We start from the raw sequence: 21,712 nt of genomic DNA, 5'->3' as shown, positions 1-21,712 counted from the left end.
ATGGCGCCCCCGGCGGGTTTCCTCCTGCGGCACCAGTCCCCGCTCCACCCTCTCTAGGCTACGACCCCGACCAGCGCGCCTCCGGCGACGCCAGCAAAGAAGCTGACGCCCTCCGCAAAGCCATGAAAGGCTGGGGCACCGATGAAAAGGCCCTGATTTCCGTGCTCGCGAAGCCCGACCCGCTCCAGATGGCTCTCATCCGCCACACCTACATGGAGCGTCACGGCCGCAACCTCGAGAAAGATCTGAAGTCTGAACTCTCAGGAGACTTCGAAATCATCATGCTCTCGCTCGCTTCCGGCCCACTAGGCCAAGACATCACCTACCTCCGTGAAGCAATCTCTGGCATCGGCACCGACGAAGTCGCCATCAACGACGTGCTCATCGGGCGCTCCAACGCCGACCTCCGCGCCATCAAATACCAGTACGTCAACAAATACAACAAAGCCCTCACCGACGACATTAAAAGCGACCTCTCCGGCAAGACGGAGAAGTTCTTCCTCATGCTCCTCAACGCCGCCCGACCGGAACGCGGAACCTTCTTCGACCAAGCCTCCGTCGACAAAGACGTGCACGAGCTGCACGTCGCCACAACGGCCAAGACCGGAACGGACGAGATCGGCGTCGCGGCCGTCTTCCTCGGCGCGTCGGACCAGAAACTCGCTGCGGTCGCGCAGGCGTTCGAGGCGAAATACCACACCTCGCTAGAGAAGACGATCAAGGATGAATTCAGCGGGCATCTTGAGAAGGCGCTCTTGGGGATTCTTGCGCGCGCGAAGGATCCGTTGAAGTTTGATGTCGAGACGCTGCTCGCCATTGTGCCGGTTGGGGGCGCGAAGCCGGATATGAAGAGGTTGATTTACTGGGTTGTGAGGCTGCATTGGAACCCGCCTTACCTGGCGCAGGTTAAGGATGCGCTTGTGCAGAGGACGGGCAGTGATTTTACGCGTCGGATCCGTGCGGGCATTCCTGCGGGCGATTTGCAGGATGCTGTGTTGAAGGTTTGGGCTTGAGTGTGAAGTTGGTGTTAATTGAAGTGTTGGTGACGTTTTTGTGGTCTGCTTGTTTGATACCTGAATCGCCGCGCCTTACCTCGTCGCCTTTCTTTTTGTTTTGTCGTGGCCGAGGAAAAATGGACTTGATATAATAGCCCGTGGATGAGAATCGGAGATGGATGCTTGATTACTAGGTAGTATGTATGCGTGTAATGACCACGTTAATGATATGATTTCATCCCGTTCATTGACTCTCCAATACTTACAAGACGATGAGATTCCTCTATGCTCTACATATGCAAGTCTATAATCAAATTCACGTCACAACCCCCACCGCAGCCGAAACGCCACTCGTGAAGCGTCTCAATCCCAGCTTCTCGGCGTACTTTCTTCCTCGAAGCCCAATCGATTGTGCCTGGGCCTGCGTCGGCGGTGGCGGCGGTGGCGGCGGCGACTGTACCCTCTGCTCATGCTGACTATGGCTATCGCTGTCACTATGGCTCCGCTGGATACTGTCCCTGTGCTTTCCGGCGATGTGTTCGTGAATGTGGATCTTGATCGGGATGTCACTGCAGGAAGCATTCTTGGCTGAGATGCGGATGAGCGTTGCGGTTTCGAGGGTCACTTCGCCTTTCTCGTCCCTTGCCTTCTTGCGCAGAGTCGTAGCTGGAGTGGGAGTTGATCCTGATGGTTGTGTGCTAGGTGGTGTAGATGTAGACCGGGGCGGATGAGACGGATGCGGCACAGGGATTGAGATTACACTTGAGTTGGTTGGAAAGAGAGGAGGCGTAGAGGTAGGAGGCGTGGGAGTAGGACGACGACGAACAAGGCCTCTCACGGCGCTGGTAATCTTCTCCTTCATGCGTAGCGGGGGAGTCGGGACGCTTCTTGGTGGTTGGATCCGGATCTGCCTTGCTGTAGACAGAGACGGGACAACTTCCTTCTCTGTGATTGTTGGTCCAGTCTCGAAGATCTCATCTTCTTCACCTTCACTTCCTGAGAAAATGTCCTCGTCTTCGTCGAATACTTCTTCTTCCTCTTCTTCATCCTGGTCCTCGCCACTATCGCTGTCGCTCTCGAGCACTTCCTCCAGATACCGCTTCATATCTTCTTGTGCTTCGTGGACTGAGCGGCGGAGGAGCCGGTGGTGGCCAACGCATTTGCGGAGGTCAGGATCTGGCGCTGAGATTTCGGTTGAGAGTTTGGCTTTTGAGAGGGTTGCGAGGTGCGTGTACTGGTACTCGGGCTCTGTGATGGCTTTTGACGAAGTAGATTGTGATTGGGATTGTCTTGCGAGGAGAATAGGCGGGATACGGGTGTTTGGTTTGGGGGCGTGTGTGAAGGGGTCCATCGTGCTGTTCCTCGAGCTGATATGTAAGGTAGACCTGGAACCGGAAGGCAGATTGGAGGGAAGTCTGCAGCGTGTAGAGGGAAGGGAAAGCAAATGTAATAATATGTATAGTAGAATTAGAATAGAGTGCTATTTCCCACACGCCCCGGAAGCAGCGGACAGGAGGTCTTTATACAGAGTCTACAGTCTAACTTTTCCCACCCTCCCGGCCGAAGCAGGACAATTCCAACCTAACTATCAAACCTGCAGAACCCCCCTTCAGCTCAGACCATGACGAAAGCTAATTGACCCCAGATCAATGGTTGACAGCTTATCCAACCACTAAGAACCCAGAATGCACGATGTCAGACTCTTTGCCACGGGTAGATCCATGTTTGAGGGCGAGGAATGGTCTAGATTGAGAGCGAGTGTCGAGAGGTGGCGCGGAGTCTAGCCCCGTCGTGCCGTCATTGACTTTGTCTACCACCGCAATGCCTCTTGATTCGTGGATTCAACAGATAAGCTTGTTCCATGGGTTGGCTCTCGGGCAAAGCCGTGGTTTGGAGTATACCAAAGAGATCCTATTCGAGGAAATGCCACCGGGGTCGTCTGTGATGGCTATCTTGGGGCTAGGTAGGGCTGCAGCAGTGATGGATTAGGGATTTGGTATTATTAGCACCACTCGCCGGAAAGAAAGTCAACTCTTATACAAAGAAACCAGCAAAGGCCAGTCCCAGGACTAGTACCACCGATAAATCCATAGATAGGGGCGAAGGAGAAGCTGCCGACTCCTCCCCGTCTCCATCGCTCGCACTACCCCGGCCAACCACCTTGACAGCCGTCGCATTCCCAACCCACGCATTCCAATTCGTTAGATTCCCCGGACAGCTGTCTTCAATGCTCTTGCCCTTCATCTCAGCAAGGAACTCCCCCTCGCGAGATAATGTTACCACCACTTCACCAGTTCGATCGCCAAAGTCCACCGAGCCATGATACACACCACTCCCACCATCTGGCACATCCGTCCAGCTGGCACTTCGATTCACTCCGCCAATACTAACTGCAACATCCGCTTCCCCATCCAGCAAAGCCGAGTAAAATATCTTATCTTTCAATACCTCCCCCGGCGACATCAGCTTCTGATGCTGACTCTCCGTATTCCCCGTTGTCTTCCCACCCCCACAAGCATGTGCCGGAGAAAGCCGATACCAAACCGTCAACACCTCCTCGTCAATCGCATCACTGCTCTCTCCCTCCTTGTACTGCTGAATAACAAACGGCAACAACGCCCTCCACCCATCATGCTCCATCCCCTGCACATAATCAAACGGCGCCCCCGCATCCTTCAGTATCCCAATCGCATTGTCCCTCAACGGGCCAATATAATGACTCTCCCCGTAGTCATTCCACGTCAGAATCTCCACATATTCCGGTTGCAGCTCAATCACCTGCTGCCACCGCTCATACCAAAGACTATCGCCCTGCCACACCCAGTTCTTGTCGAACTGCCGGAGGTTCGTGTAGAACCAGGGACTGACGGGCATGATGTAGGGCCTGCCATCAAGGATCGACATGTACTCTTCATCCTCGGTAGTGTTGATCCTGTTCGAGCCAGCCGGCCACGCGTCCCAGGACATAAGCCCGTCGATAGCAGGCACGGCGGCGGCCTTGCGTGGCCCGACAGACGTCCAGTCTGGAATGAAAATGCAGCATTCGCCAGCGGTGGAGTTAGAGACCGATTTCTTAATCTCGGCCCAGTCGTTGGCGGATTGGAAGCCTTCGAATGTGCTGACTAGGGCTTTTCCTTTTCCTTCTCCGTTGCCGGTGTTGCCGCCGTCATGCTTGAAATATGCCGGGTGGGTGGTGTAGTTCTTGAGGAGCGTGATGACTTGGTCTTTTGGCCAGTGGCCGTCGCCGGAGTAGTCGAGGCTGAAGAAGAGTTTGAAGTCGAGGTCTTCGGCTGCGGAGAAGGCGTTTTGGAAGGAGGTGTGGAGGTGCTTTTGGTTGAAGCCCGCGTTCAGGGCGAAGGCGTCAATGGAGGAGGATTTTGCGAGGGTGATGTCGGATGTCCAGTCGGAGAGGGTGTAGTTTTTGGCGTTGGCGATCTACAATGTCGCGACACGGTGTTAGCTCTTTCTTGAGGACAGGTATGGGGTTTATTCGTAGGCTATAGAGGTTACTACCATGAAATGGGCGAAGACGGCTTTTGCGTGAGTTTGTTGAGGTAGAGAAAGAAGGGTTGTCAGCATGGGGAGGAAGCCTCCAAGCCAACTCGAACGCATTGTAACGATCGTAGGATGTTCCTCCGAGAAAACACGAAAAGACCGAGATATCTACACAGCTAAGCTCTTTTCTAAATGGGACATAGTGAGCTACTAATACTAATGCTCAATCTTTGCAACAGCCCTAGCTCAGACATGGCAAGATTTCTGGCTATGCACATAGTTTACGGAGCCTGACTGCTCTTCTCGTGGCTGAGACAGTGCTCTAAGTAAAGATATTCAGGGGACGAAAAATAGCTCATCCCTTGCAATTCAGAGACCTGTCAAGATGGGCGCTGCTGTCTTTGCAGTGCATTATTGAGTGACATGTCAGATGCCATATGACGGGTACGTCGAAAATTGTCTTGACCGTTTCTTTATTGGCAATAGCACAATAATCTTGAGTTGGTAGCAATCTTAATCCAGTTTTCTATTGAATGTAATTACTACAGCATTTGCTGAAGCCGTCTTCGATTGAGTTGTCAGTCTATGACTATCGGAGGCCTACATGAAGCCGATACCGGTATACAGAATGCAAACTGGCCATGCAACCCCAGTCCACGATTTTGCATGACTTACACACTGCAGCAATCGTAATGCTCACGATACCTTTATCAACACACCGCGTGAGTCTTCCCCGTCTTCCCCTGTAACGAGTGCTCCTCGCCACCATAAAACGAATGCGCATTCGGAAGACTCGTCCCATGCTCAGCAACATATCTATCACACTGTCTCAGCCATCTGATTCATACCGGTAATAGTAATGAAGTTAAGAGAAAGAGGACGTACTTTGTATACCGCTCCACCGTCGTCTCATCCATATCCTCCAACCACTCCATCGCCCTCTTCACATCCTCCACCAGAATCCCACACCGATGCGCCGTGAAATCCTCCCTTACTACAACCCTCATCAGCTTCAGATTATTACTCTTCGGAGCCATCGTATACGCCGGAACTACCCAGCCCCGCCGCCTCAATACAGCGGATAGCGCAAATTCATCAAAGAGTCGACTTTCATCATCAGGGAGTCGGAATGCGACGAGTGGGACGCCATTAGACCCGTTCCCTGTGTTGTCGCTTAGAATAATCAGGCCTAGATTGCGTAAGCCCCCTGCCAGTCTTTGGGAGACCTGCACGAGATTCTGCATCACGGCCTTGTACCCGTTCCGACCGAGTCGGATGAGCTGGTAGTACTGTCCTATGATATGCGCGGCGCCTTTTGAGAAGTTTAGCGTGAATGTAGCCTGCTCGGCACCGAGGTAGTTGACGTTGAAGATGAGTTCTTTGGGGAGGTACGAGGGTGAGCGCCAGAAGACCCAGCCGATGCCGGGGTAGACCTGTCATATCGTCAGTCTCAAACCGCAAGTTGAATGAAGGAGACGAACAAGCCCGTATTTATGCCCGGAAACATTAATCGAAACGACTTTCTCGAGTCTGAAATCCCACTCCCGCTCAGGACAGATAAACGGCGCAACGAACCCTCCACTTGCGGCATCAACATGGATTGGACAATCTATCCCTCTCTCAACCAAGAGATCATTTATCCCCTTGACATCCTCGTAGTGCCCTGTATATGTTGTCCCCAGGATCGCGCATATCCCAATCGTATTCTCGTCGACAAGATCAACAGCTTGCACGGGGTCAATCACGTATCTGTCCTCCGTGCAATAGACATATCGTTCTTCGACGTCAAAGTACCGTGCTGCTTTCTCCCAGCATACCTGCACCGCACTATTCATGATTATGTTCGGATTCGATGTATCCTTACCCTCTGAGCGACGTTTCTTCTGCCACGTTTTCTTCATCGCCAGCAGGCCGAGCATGATTGCTTCGGAGGAGCCGACTGTCGACGTACCCATAGCACCTTCTGCCTCTTCCTCGGGTGCGTCGAGGGTCTGTGGGTTCGAGTGTTTGTTCGTGGGCGCGTTGAAGAGCTCAGCGATCATATTCACACAGCGAGTCTGCATTTTCGCAGACTGCGGATACTGCTCGAAGTCGATAAAGTTCTTACTTATCGCGTCGGCCATGAGGTCTTGGGCTTGTTGTTCCTGTCACAGAGAGTTGGCCACCGGTTAGCACTCCTCTACCCAGCACCAGCTCCGCAGTGTAACAAGGGAATAGCATAGCATACCATGTATGTCGTCACGAAGCTTGCCATGCTAAGCGCCGGATAGCATCAGCATCAACCTCTCTCTCCCTTGTTCTGCAACCTCGCCATGATCGAGAAAGGTGGAGAAACATACTTCAGCAGCGGGTTTCCATCCAAGCTCAGCTCGTCGCTGATTAACCGATACGCGACGTCCGCTGGCATTCCCCGCTGGTTCATCACATAGTGAGGCAGTTCTTCAGCTGCGTATTTTGTCCCGTATACGCCGGCATATTCGGTTGTCTGGACGGATGTGTCGCGGGCTTCGCGGCGGTCTTGGTGGGTTGCTGATTCCGGGTGCACGCGGGAGAGGTTCACCATTTTCGCGGTTTGTTTCTGACCGAGAGGGAAGAAGGAAGAAGCTGCTGATGATCCTAGACATACAAAGCAGCGTCAAGAAAAAAAGTCAAGTTTGGTAGGGCTTAGAAAAGGCGTTCAAGCCGGGGTAAAATGGATGACCTCACGACTCTTCACGAACATCGACTCAAGCACTACTAAGAAACGAAAGCAGCTCGACGAGTGGACTTGGATGCAATATTTCATACTATTAAGTAGTTTCCAAAATGACGTTCATAGATTATAAACACTGGCGTACAGGTAGAAAGACTTTAATCAGAGAAATCGATAACTTCAATATTTAATCCAGATGGCACTTGCACACCGCGCAGATCCTTCACGTCTAGATCATCTGGGGCCTCGACCCTGTAGAAGAAAAGCGCATTAGACTTTTCCTTGGTCTTTCGTCCAGTAAGGCAAAATATAGGTGTAATGGAAAGAAACAGAGGACGTACTGCATGAAATGAATAGGCGGCGTGGTGGAAGTGGAATCAAAATCGTCTGGGACCGTCAAGTTTTTGTCATGATATATATCACGGATACTTGTAGCAGAGAGTCAATATGCTCCATATGGTAATAAGATGACTCGGTGCAGGGAGAAGAGAGGCGGGGAGGTGATAGTACATACCGTTGCGCGAGCTTTTTTCCGTCCCCATAATAGTCGTGAGCGAGCTCGTTATCGTAACGTATGTCAAAGGTCTGAATATCGATAAGGCTGATTAGGTCTGCAGTTTGGGTGCCTGTACCGAACTCACCAGGTCCTTGGTCATTGTGGTTGCGGTGGTATGGTGTGTAGGATGATGCAGCCTGGGATATGGTCGACCTACTCGGTTGGTCCGTAAATGCGAGAGATCCTTCCAGGTGATTTATAGTTCTTCCAAGGCCATGTATTGTGGGACATTGAATGTCCTAATCTTGGGAGAAGAATGACCGGTGAGCGTAGTGATATCATAGACACGATTCGGGTTGAGTCGAGAAGATATGAATAGGCAAGCGATATCTTTCTATTAGTATTGTTATAGTGCAATACACTAGCTGCATGCGGAAATACATCGTGGCAGTTATTGAGATTGGACGGTATTGTGGCAGGACTTATTGAGAAGTGAGGGTTCTTACGGTGGATGTTTGTTTGGATAAAGCCACTAGATGTCTCATAGTAATCCTGATCTGGGGAAGGAAAGATTGGAGCATGAAAGCACTAGATAAAGGTCCGCATTGCTGAGGTAGGGCTTACTGATGGAGGGAAGTTTATGACCTCACCACTCACAACTGCAAATAAAGGTAATTCCTATTAGAAGTAGCAAGACTTGCTATACCTTGATTGAAACATGGATGAGCAGGCAAGCGAGCATTCTATTACCTGAAATACTGTAAAGAAAGAGAGGTGGCAGACATACTCCGTAACATGGCTCCGGGGGGTAGATATTGGTAATGAGACTGAAGACGGGATGGGTAAGGTGCCCTTCTATTAATAGAAGGTAATAGTCTGTAACGACTAATGGTACAATCCGTGGTAGCAAGTGCTGCTCTCGGAATTATATTCCTGACTTTTCGAGATGCCATGGTGTCTACATTGCATCCAATACTTACACTCTCTTAGAGCATTGTCACGATTGGTAATCACCACAGTTCAGGAAATAATCAACCGTAGGAGATTAGTAGTTCAAGTCCTCTGACTTGATCGGCCTATGCTGAACCACCGCAACCGCCATCCTAGCAGCGGAAGTACTCTCCCACAAAGCCTCGACAATAGCATTCTTCTCCATGAGGCCGATCGCTTGCCATCGGACAGTCTCATCTCGACATCGCGTTGCAACATAGTAGAGTGCCTCAATGAGCCCGCCAGTAGGGTTGAAGGACATGACTTTTCCCTCAAAGCCGGACTCTTCTATGATCAGTGCCGCGAGGTGGATGATATCTCGGCATTTCTCGGTGTAGAACCGCTCCGGGTCACCAGGTATAAACCCTCTTTCCCAAGTAATCTGTGCCAGGAGCCTCCGCAATTTGAGGGTGTGTATAGATGGTGCAGAATCACTCCAAGGACAAAGATACTCTGCGTATGTCGAATCCCACGAGTATAACTCGTTCTGGAAGTCAGTAAGGCCGTCGGGCTGATGATTGCTGAAAGGACATATGTTTCCCGCCATTTGTATAGCTCTATTGTGTAATGCCTCGAGCTGAGCAAGAGCATATGTAGTTTGTTTGAAATGGCTACTTTCCCAGCTGCTTAGCGAGGCTTGATGCGGTCTCCAATACGCACACTCTTGTGATCCAATAGCTTCGATCTTCATACGCGCTTGTGTGTCGAGCTGCGTAAATGCAGTAACAAGAAAACTGATAACGGACGGTATCCGCCTGGAAGGCATCTTTTTCTCAGCCATTCCTAATCCCCACTCATGAATAAGAGACAGTCCGCTCCTGAGATGCGAACAGGCCTCTACATGAAACCCCTGAATGGCACAGAGGAACGTCAAGAGGTAATTGGTGATGAGAACAACAGACTGCTGTGTTTTGTTCCGAAACTTGGTTTTACCCAGATACTGCCGCAGAGAGTTGATAGACTTGCTATATTGGGTCAGCACAAACTGTTTCTGTGCAGCACTCGGATTCTGGTAGAGAATGCATGATTCGTAGGTTGCTGCTAGAGCCGCGACAGCAAATTGAACAGTTTTGAATTCTTCGGCGGTCTGGAGGAGATCGTATGTCCAAAAGTCCACGTCGAATGCGGAGACTATTGATGGCGCAATCACGGTGTTGAACGTATGTAATGCTCTTCGCTCAGCAACAAGCGCTTGTGAAGTTGCGAGAGGCTTGGAGAGTGAGAGCTGCGGCATATAACCATCACAGATTCGACCTGTTGAGACACACCGATGACATGATGGTTGAGCCTCGTCGCACTTGATTCGCCGTATCCTAGGGGGTCAGACTAAGGGCCATAATAGAGCAATGAGAGAAGCTTACTTGCAGGTCTTACATCCAGTCCGAACCTTCGGCGCGAACTTTCTGTTCCGAGACATACCGCGAGCAGTCCACGTACTATGCTGATCAGAGAGGAGAGAACAGTAGGGAGATAATTTAGGCGTTAACCCCTTCACTTTCGTCGTCGGTATAGACGGCGAGACGCTAAGATTGCTTAGAAATTCATTTGACGCGAACCTTAGCATGGCAGTGCTAAACATTACTGGCTCGTTCGTTCAGCTGGAGGCTCCACCCTCAATGCAGTGGGCCTGATGGGAGTAAGAAGTACCGAGTAGACCGTCCTGTGGACGCCGGGGCCCCCAGCTACAAGACTGTCACCTTCGTATACTCCTCCCTGCCTGTGGCAAGACATGCTAAGTCTCCTTATGAAGTCGCTAAAGTATTCCCAGATCCGTCACGGTTTGTTTCTAGTACAACACCTTAAACAAGAATATAAATATCCGAGTTCTGTCACTCAAAAAGATGGCATTTGACTGACAACAACGACAAAATCCACTGCATCTCCTCATCAATTCTTCTCAAAATGACTGTCTCTGGATCAACATCCAGGCCAGCACCCTCAATCCCAGTCCCCACCCCATCTGGAACCCCCCACCCCACCAAGTCCCCCATACCGACCCTCTTCACCCCCCTCACAATCCGTTGCCTAACCCTGCAAAACCGCCTCGTCGTGTCCCCAATGGGAACATGGAGCGCGGTGAACGGCCACCTAACAGACTTCCACATCGCGCACCACGGCGCCTTCGCAACCCGCGGCACAGCCCTAACTATCATTGAAGCGACCTCCGTCACTGCAAACGGACGCACCTCGCCTCAGGACGCGGGTTTGTGGACGGATAGTCAGATTGCTCCGCTGAAACGAGTTGTTGATTTTGTTCATGCGCAGGGGCAGAAGATTGGTATCCAACTGAACCATGCTGGACGGAAAGCGGGTATGTTGGCGCCGAAGGTGTGTCCTGGTGGTGTTCCGACTGTTGCAATGGAGCAGGAAGGGGGTTGGCCGGGTAATATTTGGGGCCCTTGTCCGATCAGGTATTCTGATGCTTATGTGTTACCGAGGGTTATGTCTTTGGAGGATATTGAGGGGGTGGTGAAGGCCTTTGCGGATGCGGCAGGGCGGGCTGTTACGGCTGGTGTCGGTGTGTATACTCTCATCTCATTCCTCAAACCAGATGTTATCTCGCTTGCTAACTTCAAGGCTCAGACTTGATTGAGGTTCATGCCGCTCATGGCTATCTCATCCACCAGTTTCTCTCACCACTGAGCAACACCCGCACGGATGAGTACGGCGGAAGCTTTGAGAATCGAACTCGCTTTCTCCGGCGCATTATCCAGACCATTCGGGACACCGTCCCGGAGTCTGTGGTTGTCTCTGTTCGGATCTCAGCTACAGACTGGATGGAATGGTCCGGCAAGCCTTCATGGACACTTGACCAGTCGATTGAGCTAGCAAAGCTGCTACCCGCTCTAGGTGTTGATATCATAGATGTATCATCTGCTGGCCTTGTTGAGGAACAAAAGATTGAGATTACGCGGACTTACCAGTTGGATCTTGCTGGCGCAGTCCGTCGTGCCTTACGAGAAAGTGGATATGAGTTGTTGGTTGCTGCTGTGGGGTTTATCAAGAGCCCTGGGACTGCTAGAGACGTGGTGCAGGCTTCGAGACTCGAGATAGACGAAGCTGATGGCAGTGAGAAAGCACAAAAAGCCGATCTTGCATTCGTAGGGAGGCAGTTCTTGCGAGAGGCTGGATTCGTGCTTCGATGTGCACAGGAGCTTGGTGTTGAGGTTGAGTGGGCCTATCAATATGATATGGCACGTCCAAGAGACAGGTCTTGAGCCTTGTACCTGTAATCTAGAGAATCCAATCTAGATAGCAAATTTGATATCACCCCTCGTCGGGCCCAGCTGTTGCAATTCGTCCTTGTGGACCTTGCCAGATAAACTCCAATACGATTGGCCAGTTCCTGGGGATTGAAGATCAATCCAATAACGTGTGGGGCAACTGGCAGGCTAGCCAATTACAAGCATAGAAACCAATTTATGTTCCTGAAGGACCCACTCAAGCTGAAAGCTGCGATGAATCTCACCTGCGTTCTCTCTCTCCTCTCTTCTCTTTCCTACCACTACCTACCACGACGACTGCTGAAATGCCAGATACACCCCCTTGGCTCGTTCCCGCCCTCTCCTGGAGCACAATCCACCTCCTCACCGGTCTGACCGTGACATTCACCACGCGCACCTCCCCTCTCCGCATCCTAACAGCAGCAACCACCTTCCTCCTCGCCTACATCCTCCAAATCAACGTGAAAGCGCACTACCATGGAACACCACCGTCCGGTCCCTTGGTTGCAATGACCTGGGTTTCTGTCTTGAATGGCATCGATTTGTTGCTACTGAGTCGCGTCGACTGGAAAAGACAAACGGACTACACACTCTCGAGGAAAAAGAAGAAGGATGACGATAAGAAGGGAGACAGCTTGGGCTTGAGTGACAAGATTCTCTTCGCCCTCCAAATCCCGCTCAACTACCGCCGCATCAACACCCCCTGGGCCATCTCCCGACTACCCTCCTTCGACTCCAAGAACCCATCTTACATCCCCTCGAAATCAACCTTCTTATCCCGCGGCCTTCTCACACTCCTCATAACATTCGCCTTCGTCGCAATCATCCCCCTCGACCCTGATAACCCTTACATCGAAGCAACCCTCTCGACACTGAACACCAAGCCATCGCTCCTCGCTCTGCCCCTCAGATCCCTCACCGACACGCTCGAAAAGAACACCGCCTCTCTCCTCTTGCAAGCCCGCTACACCTTGTCCTTCGCGACCGTCACCCGCGCAACAATCCTCGCAACATACACCCTCCTCTCTGTCCTCGCTGTGTTATTAGGAAGTGACCCGAGTTCCTGGCCGCCTGTCTTCGCGGGGATCGGTGAAGCTTCCTCATTGCGTGGATTATGGGGGTACGTTATACCCTTTCTTTCTTCCAGTTACTCTCGACTTTGTTTCCTCCTTGTACAGTACTAATCTTGATATTCGCGATAGGCAATCCTGGCACCAGCTCTTCCGTCGCCCTTTCACAGCACCCGCAACACACCTCCTCTCCTTCCTTGGAATCCCACCGTCGAGTTCAGTCTCACACTGGACGAGGATCGTCGTTGCGTTTGTCGGATCAGGGATCATCCACGCGCTATGCGATATTGGGTTTGGGGTATCCTGGGAGGAGAGTGGCGGTTTACTCTTTTTCACGCTTCAGATTCCCGGGCTTATTATTGAATCCATTGCTGGAAGTCTCGGCGATAAAGTTGGGTTACGACGGGATGGGGGATTGAGGAAGGGGCTTGGGTATATCTGGGTAGCTGGGTATTTACTGTGGAGTGCGCCGCTGTGGATCAATCCGATTCTGGTGAGCATTGCCAAGGATGGGACGAAGGTGATGTCGCCGTGGTTTGGGTTGAGGCCGGAGTGGTTTCATTAGATTACGTTAGAGTACACTGGAGCGGGTTTGGATTAGACTAGAGTCATTTTGCTGTTCATTTGTACATTTTTATCGTTACAGACTCAGAAAAAGAGCGCCGGTAATGCCGGCGAAGAGGAGTAGGGGGTTACTGCGGATAGATGCAGCTATATCCGTTTCATCTGGGTCATCAGAGGAGCCTGATGCATCGGATGTTTCATCGTCGTTACTATCGTTATCGTTACTGGAACTCTCGGTGGGGACTGACGGATCGGTGCCTGCCGTCGTCGATGCCTCGACCGTAGTTGTTCTCGTGGGGAAAATAGGTTCGTTGGTGTGATTTGGGGGTAGTGAGAGAGCCGAGCCTTCAAGGACCACCGTCGCAGTAGTCACAGACCCCTGCACGGGGGTGGCTTCGGGAACGGCATCCTCACCAGTCCCGATTTCAAGGATATGATCGTCGCCTGGGTTATAGTTTGCCTGCGCCATGGAAATCTCGTTATTATCGAGGTCGAATACGACGTATGCGCTGCGGAGGAATGTGTCGCCTAGAATTGGAAAGAAGTCGGCGCTGGGAAGTATGCCGAAAAGACAGCTTTCCTCACCATCGACGTGGAGAAAGTCGTCTTGATACCACAGCGCATCTTGTAGCACTAGCTCGCGTAGTGGAACGTGGATCGTCAAGCCGGAGAAGGTAAACGTCACGTTGTAGTCGTCTCGGCCGTCGAGATAGTTGCAAGGAACGTAAGCGAATTGCTCGCCCTCGAAAAAGTGTACGTCGAGGTCACTGTATACTTGCGCGACGATGTCGGCTGGAAGATAGGTCAGGGTTGCGCCGGAGTCCAATAGAACCACAACAGGGAATTCGGGGTGGTCGTCGTAGGAGACCGAGATGTCATCCGAAGCGGACTCGACGCCGAGACCAGTGAGGGTTATCCACAGATGGACATAATTGCCATCGTACGGAATGACAGGCAAGGTCTGCAGCTCCCCAATATACTTGGCAGTATTCACGCCGCCAAATAGGATGTTTCCTTCATTCGAGCCGATCTCATTCAACCACAGGCTGTACGCATTCGAGCTGGTAACGTTGTTTCCCACGAGCAGCTCAGGGAGGTTTGGGTAACGGTAGCGTGAGGCAACGTTGGTTGAGTAGCCGATGCCCAGTATTCCTTTGTCAATGCTGGAGGAGATGGCAACACCGAATTGCATCTCAGGTAGCTCCGCTCCTGAGATCTCCAAGGTGTCCACGGCATAGTACCCTTCCGCCCATGACCGATCGCCATATTCTATCTCAAACCGATCGGAAAGAGGCTCGGCGGTGCGTGAGGTCAAGGGATCGTACGTTCCGAGTTCGTCACATTGAGAGCCAGAAACACCGCAGACAGGGTTGTACGTGTGCACCACCCAGAGGTCACTGCTTCCGGTGTCGACCGAGACTTCGACGGTTTGTGCGGGGTCGCCGACGGTCAGGTTCGTCGAGTATATATCCCCTCCCATCTATAAAACTTAGATCGTAGTAGCTTGATGGGGTTCCGAGACAAACCGAATAGCCGTATAGATCAACATCCACCGTCTGCCTCTTGAATCGCCTGCGATCCCTACCCACTGGGTCATCATGATGATGCCGCTTCAGCCCGAGGCTGAGAACATGCGGAGCATCGCTCTCATAAAGAGCCAAAGCGCACAACCCCGGCACCGCAACAGCAGCGAGCGAGAGAACGGCGATTTTCATGGTGCCTCCCGTGAGAATCAGTCGAGGAAGAGAATTGAGGAAAGAGCGGCCTTATCTACCCCTGTCAGACATGGTGTCGATCCTGGGGCAAGGTCGGCACACAGCATGCGGAGGCGTGTCTTCAAGGCCAGGTCTTTGTGGCTCACTCGAATTAGCTTCCTCGGCGCTGACGACGGCGTGGTTCGTGAAAGGACGATGAACCAGTGAGATGCAGTACGCTTACTCGCCCAGCACTGATACTGCGGAACAATACGATGGTTGGCAGAGGGTCTGTGAGGGGAAGGCGAGAATCAGCTGTGGCTGATGGAGTGGTGGGTCAGATATACGGAGTTGACCGTCTTATTGGAAGTCGCGGCAGACAAGTGTCCTGAAACAATCGGTTTGTCTTTGAGATGTAACATGCAGAGCGTTTGAGATGGGATGGATATTTTCCGGCTTGCATCTCCGACCGCATCAGTGATCCATCGCGATCGGTCCTTCCGCGTCAGTGGAGATACCCCGTATTTCATGTGAAAGTCATATTTACTTCTGTCCGACTGCCGAAGATAAAAATATATCTGAGTTGTCCCTGGAACTGGGAGAGTTGTCCCATGGATAGACCCCAGCGAGCGGAGATATTATCCTCGCTTCGGTCTCACAGTAGAGTGTACTGTAGACTCGAAACTCGGAAATGGATCCCTTATAATTGCGTATCAAACTGTACGACTTCTACCTAACATAATGTTGAGCTGGTTGCCTCGTCTGAGGTGAGAGTGCATCAATCACGCAATAGCTCTTGGCAATGAGCAATTCGTAGGAGACGACAGCAGCAAGAATTGCTTATTCTGCTTCTCAGTCATAGTTATATATCATATCCCCAGGCCCAGTAGGATCATTTCAGAAGTTCCACAACTAGGTTGCGCGGTCGCTGTACCACTATGCACCAAAAACCATGGATATCATCAATCATTCAATCGTAACCGCAACAAGCACTGACAAGATAAATGTAACTAACGTGATCTAATCTGTCAGCTCAGCCCTCGACAATTCAGACGAATCTCAACTTACAGCTGTCGTCAAGAACCCGATACAATTCAGCTCCCAGCCACCCGCATACACCTTCCCCAGAGCGATTGCACTCTGCTGCTTCCAGAACCGATGCGCTCCTAGCACCGCAGTTATCATCGCCGCGCCGTGACATGTTACCGACAGCGGAACGCCCACTTGATGGTATCCAAGCCCGGTATTGGTGGAGGCGGACTGCAGTCGGAAGAGCTGTGCGATGAGAACCCCTTGCATCGCGAGTATGACCGAGGTACGGATGTAGGCGAGAAAGGTCCGTTCGAGAGCTAATGCGATTTCCCAAGTTAGCAGTGTTCTAGACGCCAATTGGCCTTCTCTCGTCGCCATCTCGATCGATTGCACCCCGTTGTCGACCCTCCGCCGCCCGATCCATTTCTCGATAGACACCACCACTCACCGAAATAATCCCGATTCTTCGCGTGCGGCACACTGAGAACCACATGCCTCGTCCAGAACCGCTCGATGCGCCCGAGAATTCCTCCCCGCGGCGGCCGGCTGCTCTGACTTGTTCGAGACACAGTGTGACGGGTTATGACGCGCTCCTCTCCCGACGAAATCGACCCCGTCGAATCGTCCTCTCGCTGGGTCTCAATCTCGTGTAACTCCAAGTTATCCGGATCCAAGTCGCTGTCTTCGTGGGAGGAACATCGTGGGCTGGTGGCGGACGAGTGCGTGTCGGGTCTCGGTCGGTCGGTCCGCACGGGGTGTGCGGTGGGTTGCGAAGGGTTAGGAACAGGATGGGGTTCGACCATTATCGAGCTTTTGGAGCTGGTGATATACGCCGGCGCATTATTGAAGGTGAGCGCGGGGTATAATGGATGACAGAATGATTTGTGGCATGGAGGAGAGTGAGAAGGTTGAGCCGGATAAAGACCCGAGGAGGCCAAATGGAACCAAGGCAGCGCCCGCGTCATGGATCCGTCCCCTGCCCATCATCCGCAACCAGGACATCACAGCTTGCAACAAACTGTTTTGAGTTTGATTCTGCTGGTCCCGCTGGGCTGAATCGTGTCTGCACATTGTGGCACTGCTCAGAGGCCATGTGCTTGCCTTTCTGGTTGATGCCATCTCTTCAACGCATAACTATATATATCCTTGCCAATTTGTCGACCGACGGCTTGAGGGACCTAGAAGCCAACAATACAGACCCTTGGTCTTGTTTTGCCTTCAAGGGTTAAGAAAGCTATCTAGTAGCTAGATGACTTGCCTTCTTCAATCAAGCCATGTCTATCCTCTCAAGTTGTCGAAAACGCTGATAGCATTGTAGTCTTTCAACTGATTATCTACAGTCTACCTATAACAAAAACCAAGCAAACCAAAACAAAAACAGAAATCATCATCGAGAAAGGTTTCTACAGCTCTACCTGAGCTAAAAGCACCCAGCCAAACGATAAACACCAAGCCCCTGCCAGAACCAACACCTCGCCCCATATTGCCTCAAGTAGCCCTACCCTAAACTTCATGCGCCCAGTGGATTATGCCCATCCTCGAGATCGTCGTGCACTCGCTAAAGTGTATGGCGTCGGCTCCTACCGGCAGTAGTATAAATGTCACTGATCAGCACGTAGAAGTGCGGAGGATCAATCTACGCAACTTACCCGGCGCCTCATTCATTCGTGACTGAATCGACAGGCCTTGCAAATGCCATCTAGGTAGGATACTGTAATCCGAATGGTCTGTACACCTCAAGCGTCATCGTCAATCCGCAGCTTTGTAGTTGTTATCGTACTTTCACTGGACTGAAGCTGCCTCCGGCGCCGTCTATACAACCGGATGAGGGCTGCCCCGATAGGAATAGCAACAACGGACGCAACCCCAACAATACCGATGATGGCGTCGGCAGAAAGAGTCATTGAGTTTGTATCTCTCGGGATACTGTTGGGCTTTGACTTCGTGCAAGTGTAGTGCTCTGGAAGGATAATCTGAGGATACTACATCGTCCAGAACGCCAGCAAAAATGGCCAATATGTATCCAAGTGCCCCTACAGCAAGCGGCAAGCCCTCCCCCTCCATCAGCGTCTGACTGACGATCGGATGTCGAGCACAGACCAATGTGGCTACTCATCAATAGTTGGCTCTCGCCCCGGCGCCCAGATATTTAGTCCGGAGTAGATGCTCTGATCTGGACGCTGATTTGTCCATTCTTCTTCGGCAGTGCAGAGCCTCGTGGTGGGAGCTTGATCAAAAGTCCGCTCGGTGGAAGGCATCGATGAGACGGACATGGTCAAATGGACACCTCAACCTTGGATGCAGGTGCTCTGGCCTTCTTTTTTCACGGCTCGGCCGGACCTATCTACCCAGTCGCTCTTTCCTAAACTGTCGGTGCGTGAGAGTATAAACCCCTCCTCTCCCGGCGGTCTCCATGAGAAAGGTTCATGTGGCGTATCGCACAGTTGGATGTGGATGACTAGGTAGCACGAGAGCCGAACATGCTCCTTTCTAGCGATTGCGAGTGTTCCCTGAGATCTGGCCACTGCGCCGACATACAAGCTGGCGACTGTACGTGTATACAATAAGACAATAGGCGGCAGCCTGAGAGAGCCGATGTGAAGATCAGACCGGAACAGTAAAGGCTCCAATTGAGGAGCTACTTTGAATGAGACATGCACTTAGACTACGGGTTTCGGCAACATACCTGGCCAGCGCAGGTCCTCAATGAACCTGGGGATGGAATCTAGGCACGCCTGAGAGAGTTCCAGTCGCGAAGACTTCATTCACTGCCTCATACAAAGTACGCAGCCACCGTAGCCGCCACTCATGTCTATACCCGTGACCAACGACGAAGGAGAGAAACAGGGTGAAAATCAAAGTCAGTGAAACGTTGCTTTAGATCGAACAAACGTGCAATGATGTGTGATATGTACGGATCCAAGTCGTTCCTCTGTTCAATATACCGTTCTCACCACTCCATCTGAATTGACTACGCCTCCCAAAGCTTAAATCCCCCACGCACCAACCTTTGAAACACCCCATCTGGATCATATTTCTTGGAAACTCGCCGGAGGAACTCGAGATTCTCGGCGCCGTACCCACGGAGTGGATTTTGGCCGCCACCGGCGTAGTTGATATAGATGTATTCATTGTTTGCCCCTATCACCTTCGAATAGTCGTCTAGCTCTTTCCGTGCGGACTCTGCTAGGCTGTAGAAGAGGGTATCGTCGGCTTCATCGTCCCAGCTCCAGAGCCAGGCGATGTCTGTTCGCGAAGAAGCGTCATTAGTTCCGTAAGGCATCAAATATATTCAGGGGGAACGCCACTCAAGCAAGAGGAAAGGAAGAGACGAAAGGAGGGCAGAAGGAGAAAAAGAAAAGGAAGAGCTATCGCATACTCAACATGTTCCCACTAAATCGCTCGAGCCCGAGAACATTGCCGCCATGCGCTGCACTATCTTTCCAAAACTGGGGAACCCATGGCTGGATAATTATGAACAGGGAAAAATCTTTCCCCTTTGTAGAAGATTTTGCCAAGGCGATCTTCTCACTTTGGATGTTGGCCGCTTGTTGTATGATGTCTTCTCGATTGAGGTGGGTTGAGGTTTGCCAGGCGTTTCTGGTGTGCATTCGCTAGTTAGTAGAATGATCATGAGATTAATATATAGAACCAAGTTGGAAAAACACACCGATAGCCAGCAGGTAATTCATTCGCAGTAGTCAGATTCAGCATATTAGTGCGACCTAATGTATCCATGATGTTGGAGAAGGGGTAGAAGTCTTCGAAGGCTGCAGGACGCCCCACCCCGACCGACTCCGTGTAAGCTAACGAGCTCAGGATAAAGCTCTGACCCATAGTCGAGTTATATATGAGAAAGGAAGCCAAAGCGGCATTCGGATTGTTTGGAATACTGTTCGTGAAGCGAGTGGTGGCGGAAGTATACTGAGGGAGAGCAGAGAGATCAGAGACCACAAAGCCGCCCCAGATATCCTGTTCTGGAAACGTCGACATTTCGAAGGTAGAAACAATGCCGAAATTGTTCGAGCCGCCCTTGAGAGCTTTGAAGAGGTCTGGGTGGGAGCGTCGGGTGACGTGGATGATCTCGCCGCTTGCCAGGACTATCTCGTACCTTTGGATGCTGTCGCAGCTCAAACCAACACGAGAAGCGTGGAAGGAGATTCCTCCGCCGAGTAAGTAGCCACCTACGCCGACAGATGCTGATCGCCCTCCTGGAACCATAACATTATGGTGTTGAAGAGTCTCATAGACTGAACTCCAGCGGGCGCCAGTTTGGATGGAGGCAGTTGTCGTGAGGGGGTTATAGGTTGTGCGGTTCAGTAATGAGAGATCAATCGTGACACCGGGAGATATATTGGACGCGCCAATAGACGATGCGTGCCCACCGCTGCGGACTGCAATCGGACAATTGGATGCCGTTAAGCTCTTGATAGCAATAGAGATGTCCTCTGTTGACAAAGGCTGTAGAATACAAGTCGGATGTAGCTGGGCGTTGACCGAAGTGTAGGAGCGTACTGAGTCGTCATATTGGGCGCTCCCAGGGAATGCCACCCTCCCACGGATACTGGTTGTCTTGAGCTCCGCGCACTGGTCATTACGATTAGAAGACTATGTTCGTGGGTCTGAAGGGGGGAGAGGGGGGGCTTAAACGTACACAAGAATCATATTTAGATGGTGAGTGTCCAAGAAGCCAGAAGGGCAGGCTGCTAAGCATCACCACTATCGCAGCGGCTTTGGATAGTGAGTCGAACATGGCAAATAGTAGATGGTCTACGCCCACTAGAAAGTGACGGTCATCTGTCTCTCCAGATGGCGGGGGAGGTCTGCTTTCCCCTGCTCTGATAGAAAAGGACCTGCTGTGCGCACAGTCCACCTCAAGCCAACTGGCCTCTGCTTGATCGAGCTTTTCCCTGTAATCTCCCAATGTCGGGGTAAGAAATGAGTGGTGAGATGTTTGCTGTTGATCTTGGCAAGGTGATGATGGAGCAGGAGAGCTTGCAATTCGGCCGGTGAGCGGTCTCACGTAAAGCACAGCACCATAAAACCCGTCATAGAATGCATTTGTTCTCGCGAGGGTTGCGCAGCTTCTACTACCAAAACCCTCTTCCATTCCCGCGCGCAGGTTCAGCCCGAAGCCCAACGCAAACAACCCAAAAACGCCGAGTCAACCATTCAGCGCATCATGGAAAGGTCCAAGCTCAAAGTGATCATCGTCGGTGGCTCGATCGCAGGTCTAACCCTAGCCCACTGTCTGGAGGCAGCAAACATTGATTACATCGTGCTCGAAAAGCACCAGGAAATCTTGACCACGCTCGGCGGACCCATCGGCATGTGGCCGAATGGCCTCCGTATCCTGGACCAACTCGGGCTTTACGAGGGACTGGAAAAGATGGGATGTCCGGTCAAGGTGTGCCACACGACGCATCCCGATGGATTCGCCTTTAGCGACGACTTCCCTGC

General features: G+C 51.7%; 10 protein-coding genes across 10 annotated transcripts; 3 read left to right on the top strand and 7 right to left on the bottom strand.

Moving 5' to 3' along the window:
• Positions 1–122: 122 nt before the first annotated feature.
• Positions 123–1,013, top strand: BJY04DRAFT_216176 (annexin; the record flags this gene model as incomplete). Its single annotated transcript, XM_073715663.1, has 1 exon — positions 123–1,013. The coding sequence occupies one exon, from the start codon at positions 123–125 to the stop codon at positions 1,011–1,013; it is 891 nt and encodes a 296-aa protein (XP_073573656.1).
• Positions 1,014–1,311: 298 nt separating this feature from the next.
• BJY04DRAFT_216175 (uncharacterized protein) lies at positions 1,312–2,346 on the bottom strand (the record flags this gene model as incomplete). Its single annotated transcript, XM_073715662.1, has 1 exon — positions 1,312–2,346. The coding sequence occupies one exon, from the start codon at positions 2,344–2,346 to the stop codon at positions 1,312–1,314; it is 1,035 nt and encodes a 344-aa protein (XP_073573655.1).
• Positions 2,347–2,656: 310 nt separating this feature from the next.
• Positions 2,657–4,607, bottom strand: BJY04DRAFT_206339 (glycoside hydrolase family 71 protein; the record flags this gene model as incomplete). The annotated part of the gene is made up of 3 exons (XM_073713700.1): positions 2,657–2,695; positions 3,156–4,430; positions 4,509–4,607. The coding sequence occupies 3 exons, from the start codon at positions 4,605–4,607 to the stop codon at positions 2,657–2,659; spliced, it is 1,413 nt and encodes a 470-aa protein (XP_073573654.1).
• A 593-nt stretch (positions 4,608–5,200) lies between these two features.
• Positions 5,201–7,053, bottom strand: BJY04DRAFT_206338 (pyridoxal phosphate-dependent transferase; the record flags this gene model as incomplete). Its single annotated transcript, XM_073713699.1, has 5 exons — positions 5,201–5,318; positions 5,376–5,923; positions 5,972–6,634; positions 6,718–6,745; positions 6,830–7,053. The coding sequence occupies 5 exons, from the start codon at positions 7,051–7,053 to the stop codon at positions 5,201–5,203; spliced, it is 1,581 nt and encodes a 526-aa protein (XP_073573653.1).
• A 1,670-nt stretch (positions 7,054–8,723) lies between these two features.
• BJY04DRAFT_216173 (uncharacterized protein) lies at positions 8,724–9,902 on the bottom strand (the record flags this gene model as incomplete). The annotated part of the gene is made up of 1 exon (XM_073715661.1): positions 8,724–9,902. One exon carries the CDS (start codon positions 9,900–9,902, stop codon positions 8,724–8,726), a length of 1,179 nt encoding a protein of 392 aa, XP_073573652.1.
• A 668-nt stretch (positions 9,903–10,570) lies between these two features.
• Positions 10,571–11,958, top strand: BJY04DRAFT_226444 (NADH:flavin oxidoreductase/NADH oxidase; the record flags this gene model as incomplete). Its single annotated transcript, XM_073718415.1, has 2 exons — positions 10,571–11,186; positions 11,252–11,958. The coding sequence occupies 2 exons, from the start codon at positions 10,571–10,573 to the stop codon at positions 11,884–11,886; spliced, it is 1,251 nt and encodes a 416-aa protein (XP_073573651.1). The 3' UTR covers positions 11,887–11,958.
• Positions 11,959–12,197: 239 nt separating this feature from the next.
• BJY04DRAFT_216171 (wax synthase family protein) lies at positions 12,198–13,527 on the top strand (the record flags this gene model as incomplete). The annotated part of the gene is made up of 2 exons (XM_073715660.1): positions 12,198–13,012; positions 13,095–13,527. 2 exons carry the CDS (start codon positions 12,198–12,200, stop codon positions 13,525–13,527), a joined length of 1,248 nt encoding a protein of 415 aa, XP_073573650.1.
• Positions 13,528–13,564: 37 nt separating this feature from the next.
• Positions 13,565–15,386, bottom strand: BJY04DRAFT_24879 (pepsin-like aspartic protease). The gene is made up of 2 exons (XM_073720004.1): positions 15,053–15,386; positions 13,565–15,006 (listed from the first exon to the last, which is right to left on the bottom strand). Exons 1-2 carry the CDS (start codon positions 15,239–15,241, stop codon positions 13,603–13,605), a joined length of 1,593 nt encoding a protein of 530 aa, XP_073573649.1. The 5' UTR covers positions 15,242–15,386; the 3' UTR covers positions 13,565–13,602.
• An 800-nt stretch (positions 15,387–16,186) lies between these two features.
• Positions 16,187–17,055, bottom strand: BJY04DRAFT_216169 (DUF202 domain-containing protein; the record flags this gene model as incomplete). Its single annotated transcript, XM_073715659.1, has 3 exons — positions 16,187–16,240; positions 16,289–16,569; positions 16,701–17,055. 3 exons carry the CDS (start codon positions 17,053–17,055, stop codon positions 16,187–16,189), a joined length of 690 nt encoding a protein of 229 aa, XP_073573648.1.
• A 1,718-nt stretch (positions 17,056–18,773) lies between these two features.
• Positions 18,774–21,583, bottom strand: BJY04DRAFT_226442 (uncharacterized protein; the record flags this gene model as incomplete). Its single annotated transcript, XM_073718414.1, has 5 exons — positions 18,774–19,498; positions 19,632–19,852; positions 19,923–20,839; positions 20,907–20,983; positions 21,574–21,583. The coding sequence occupies 5 exons, from the start codon at positions 21,581–21,583 to the stop codon at positions 19,224–19,226; spliced, it is 1,500 nt and encodes a 499-aa protein (XP_073573647.1). The 3' UTR covers positions 18,774–19,223.
• Between the last annotated feature and the right edge of the window lie 129 nt (positions 21,584–21,712).

Source organism: Aspergillus karnatakaensis, assembly GCF_047715665.1.
Source record: "Aspergillus karnatakaensis strain CBS 102800 unplaced genomic scaffold BJY04scaffold_13, whole genome shotgun sequence".
Taxonomy (NCBI): Eukaryota; Fungi; Ascomycota; class Eurotiomycetes; order Eurotiales; family Aspergillaceae; genus Aspergillus; species Aspergillus karnatakaensis.
The sequence above is the reverse complement of the archived record's forward strand: the minus strand, read 5'-3'. Positions and strand labels throughout refer to the sequence as shown.

Bases quoted from the DNA above. Each gene is read 5' to 3' on its own strand.
- BJY04DRAFT_24879 (XM_073720004.1), bottom strand. From the start codon at position 15,241: ATGAAAATCGCCGTTCTCTCGCTCGCTGCTGTTGCGGTGCCGGGGTTG. The intron at 15,007-15,052 runs GTTTGTCTCGGA...TAAGTTTTATAG, and splicing joins TTGATCTATACGGCTATTCG to ATGGGAGGGGATATATACTC.